A 4,028-nucleotide genomic window follows, 5' to 3' on the forward strand; every position below is an offset into this window, starting at 1 on the left:
AAGACTTGGTGACTGTGGTTACTTGTGAACCTGTGTCAAGGAGACAGCTAAACTGTTTACCCTGGATGGTAACTTGGCCTGTACTTTTCATGCCTATAAGTTTCTGCGGGATTCTGAAGGGGTGTTTTCTAACAGTAGATTGGTTCAAGGCAGCACTGAACTTGGGCTCGGCATCACTTTTATCATTAGCAGGGCGTTGGTGAACTGCTCCAGCCTCAGTTTGCCCTGCAACTGAGACTCCATCTAAAAATCCCTTTTGTCTGGTGAGTGTTCTTTAGCCTCCCAGAGGCGTCGTTTTTCTCTCAATTGATCTCTTTTTTCGTTAACGAGAGTGGGGTTTGGATTGTTGCTGCAGGCAGAGGAGATGTGTCCGTCTTCCCCGCAGTTGAAACAATACCAAGGTCTCGGCTGGGTGCTTGTCTTTGAGTCGATAGGTTTCCAGCTTGGTGCTCTGGGGTCAAGTTTAGATGTTGGCCCACCTGATGGATGCTCAGAGTTCCCCTTGGTCTTTGGAACCTTCTTGGTTTTCTTAGACATTAGCATGGTGAGTTGGCTCTGCAGGGACGCCACCTGCTGTCTAAGCTCTGTCAATGGATCTGACTCAGGCTGGAATGCTGCCTGTTGATTGCAGACACATGCACTCTGAGAACTTGCCACAACTCGCTGCCGGTGTGAGCCAAGGTGCTTCTTCATCCGTGTGACTTTGGCTGCCTGTCTATCTTCCTCAGTGCGGACTAATAACAGGAGCTCCGAAAATGTTGGTGGGTGACTTTTCTTTACTTCGAGGTTGAGGTCAGAGAGTAAGGGGTTATCCCAACACCCGCGGCAGAACTGTTTCAGAATGTGTCTATCTGCTTCTCTAGCATTAGCTCCTCCTCTTTTAACAGCAAGGTTCAGGGCAGCTTGAAGGCGGCAGAGGTAGGTAGAGGCCTTTTCACCAGGATCCTGAAGAGTATTCATGAATTGGGCAAAAAGCTCCTCGCCGTCCTCAACGGTCCCAAAGGCTGCATCCAGCAGTTGAAGGCAAGTTTCAGGAGTGGCTTCAGAGCCCAGTCTTTTGACGATATCTGCAGCAGGGGAAAGCAAACTTTCAAAGATTTTCCGTGATTTCTGAAGATTGGACAGGGTTGGGTCTTTCCTGAGAAGCTCAACATGTGAACGCCATGTGTCGTAGTCTGTCTCACTGTTGGGTCTGGGGAGTTTACCAGAGAATGAACGAAGCTTGATGGGAAAGTGTGAATGCGTGTTTAATTCATCTCTCCTCACAATGTGCTCAACAATGACCTTTTGAATTTCAGGTGGATTCAGGTCGCTCTCCGCAACGGACAGGCTGCGCTTCACATCAGCTGGTGGGCATGGCTCGGCGCCACTTTGAGTGAACCTTCCCTTTAAAGTATCTGAGAGCAACTGGGGATGTGGGGGTCCAAATGTGTCAAGAGACGTGTTGAGCTGCCTGCGCTCAAACTCATTATCACCACTGCCATCAGTTTCTATTGCCTCACTGATCTCTGACATCATGTCTTTCAACACCTCCTCGAAACCTCGCCCACTCAGTTTCGCTAACTGCTTTATTTCATCAAGGTAGACTTTAGTAACACTGCAGCCAACTTTAGTGGTGTATACACTTGCCAGAGCTTGGACATAGTATTTTGCACCTGGATTGTCCTTAAGCACATGCGTGTAGGGCAGAAGAGGGGCTAAGGCTTCAAAAGAAACCCCCTCTTGATACTCAACAATCAGGTTTTTATAGAATTCTGAGTTAGTATCAGTAACTGGGACAAGTCTCATGGAGCCATATCTCTTAAGGAAGTCTATGATCTCCTCGTCTTCTTGTGATTCAAGCAAACCACTCACCATTACTGCATTGGGTACTTTGACACAAGAGCTCGTTATGAATTCCATCTTTAGTAGCTCTCTAAAAAGATAACAAAATGTACACACTTTGGGAATAGTTTCTCAGACTTCTTGTGATTCACTGCTAACACACAACCAGTCTCCTGGCTGGCTCGCCACTTGTAACCCTCTCTTGGGTTTTGAGTAGACCTGACGACCAATCTAATCAGCTATAGGTCAAACTGGCCAATATCAGAGTTCTAGGTATACGACTACGGAGCCTGGAACGTTAGCAGGAAAGAGAGAACACAACCCAGATGAGCTCAAGAGATGTATTGAACAAATTAATAACAGTTAGTTCAATAGATAAAAGAAACAATACATATGAAGCTCAAGAGATGTATCGTACAAATTGGTGACAATTATTTACATTCCCTGCCTATCTAAGCCGGCTTCCTGAGTGCACATCCGCACACTGAACCCAAAATAAAACTCAAATAAAATAAAGAGTCCGTAACAGTATTTGGTGTGTATGTGTGTTCCTCAAAGTATCGAAGTATGTTCGTTTCACTACCCGGGTAGGTTTATGTATGCTCTTATCTGTGTATAATGGAGGAAAAAAATGAAGATGGTTCCGAAGATGCCACGGCTGGCCACACCAGGCTCTCGGTTCACTCAGTAGTCTCTTTGGTTGGCTCGCCACTGACCGCAGGTCAGATTCAGATGATTCAATCCTCTCAAAAAACCAATCTATGCATACAGTACACAATACATTAGTTACTGTTAACTCATTTCTACTCAAATTCAATTCAACTTAAATCCATTCAACTCAAATCAATATATATCCAAATGGTACAGGATATAAATACTCTAATCATTATATGAATGAATAGATACACAACACACCATATAAGATAGGTCAGTTACAATAAACAATCAATAATTCAATCTTGTACTTCCATCTCACAGTATGAAATATTATATTGACATCTCTGAACCCAGATATTTATGTTTTTAACTTCTATTAAATCTATTTATGCATCTTAATAACATTTTAACAGCACATTTTAATATATTCACTCTTTTTAACAGTTAATATGATCTTATGTTCCTCATATAGAGTGCAAATATGTAGGTTGGCAATTAAATGAACTAAATCACCCTTATCTTACAGATAACAAGTAATAAAATGAATACTCACTCAATCAAATGAATTTTAAATCAACAGTTAACACACTTAACATTGGGAAAACTATAAAAGATCTGCTTTAATAGTTACCAGTTTAGCTGAGCTAACAACAGAGCTAAAATCAGGACGAATCCACATTGTAAATGCTAATCATTAGCACTTGGCTAGCGCGATTTGCGATCTTTTACGAGCACATGGGTCACATCTCGAACAGCATAAAACAATCAGAATCTGCGTCTATATGATATCAGATAGTAAGAATCAGGATCAGAACTCCGATTGGTTTTATAAGAACAGTATTTTTTTCTATGCTGAAGCTAACACGGCCAGCATAACAGTCAAATCAACATTAATATTCTTACCGGAGATATATCTTGAGGAGTTTGCAAAGTCGTACGATCTAACTTTCTCTCTCACAGCTTTCAACCTTATGGACACATAACATTACAATTTAGTACAATTTTTCTCTTAGAATTTCTATTTCTCAAAGGATATTTCCATACCAGTTGATGCGTTCGGACAATGTCTTTAATAAAAGAAAGATGTGTCGTTGCTTTTTTTTTTAAACTCCCTGGAGTGTACGCCCCACCCCCTGGTGGCTTAAAAAAGGTATTGCACATCAGTAACCTTGTGTGGGTTACACGCGCATCTTCCTCTGCTTGTAAACAGAACGTTTTGCACTTCCAGCTATATCAGCACATCATCTTATACGGTAGGGGGCGGTAATACTCCTAAGCGGAGCAGCCGGTAACAAAAAGTAGTCGAAGGAGAAGAACGTCCTCGTCTCAGTTCTCGCGCATGCGCCAATAAGGAAGTAATAGAATAGTCGAATAAAGCCGTTATTTATGTTTTTTTCGCACAAAAAGTAGTCTCGTCGCATGATAAACTTATAATTGAGCCGCTGTAGGCACATGGAATATTTAAACCTTTTCTTTAATGACTTTATGGGCCGTCAAGAGCCAGTCCCTTAGGCATTCTATGTAGGACTGATCTAGCTCTCAGATTC

General features: G+C 42.3%; 1 protein-coding gene across 3 annotated transcripts; it reads right to left on the reverse strand.

Moving 5' to 3' along the window:
* Positions 1-243: 243 nt before the first annotated feature.
* Positions 244-3,671, reverse strand: LOC148977696 (paraneoplastic antigen Ma3 homolog). 3 transcript variants are annotated; one of them, XM_089134088.1, is made up of 3 exons: positions 3,526-3,671; positions 3,385-3,449; positions 244-2,583 (listed from the first exon to the last, which is right to left on the reverse strand). In XM_089134088.1, the coding sequence occupies exon 3, from the start codon at positions 1,900-1,902 to the stop codon at positions 244-246; it is 1,659 nt and encodes a 552-aa protein (XP_088990214.1). In that variant the 5' UTR covers positions 1,903-2,583; positions 3,385-3,449; positions 3,526-3,671. The 3 variants fall into 3 exon arrangements, with proteins under 3 accessions (XP_088990214.1, XP_088990213.1, XP_088990212.1); XM_089134087.1 differs by having other exon boundaries at positions 3,385-3,671; XM_089134086.1 differs by having other exon boundaries at positions 244-3,449; positions 3,526-3,669.
* Positions 3,672-4,028: the final 357 nt, after the last annotated feature.

The sequence above is a fragment of the Pimephales promelas genome, chromosome 8, assembly GCF_988280905.1.
Source record: "Pimephales promelas chromosome 8, fPimPro1.hap1.1, whole genome shotgun sequence".
NCBI lineage: Eukaryota > Metazoa > Chordata > Actinopteri > Cypriniformes > Leuciscidae > Pimephales > Pimephales promelas.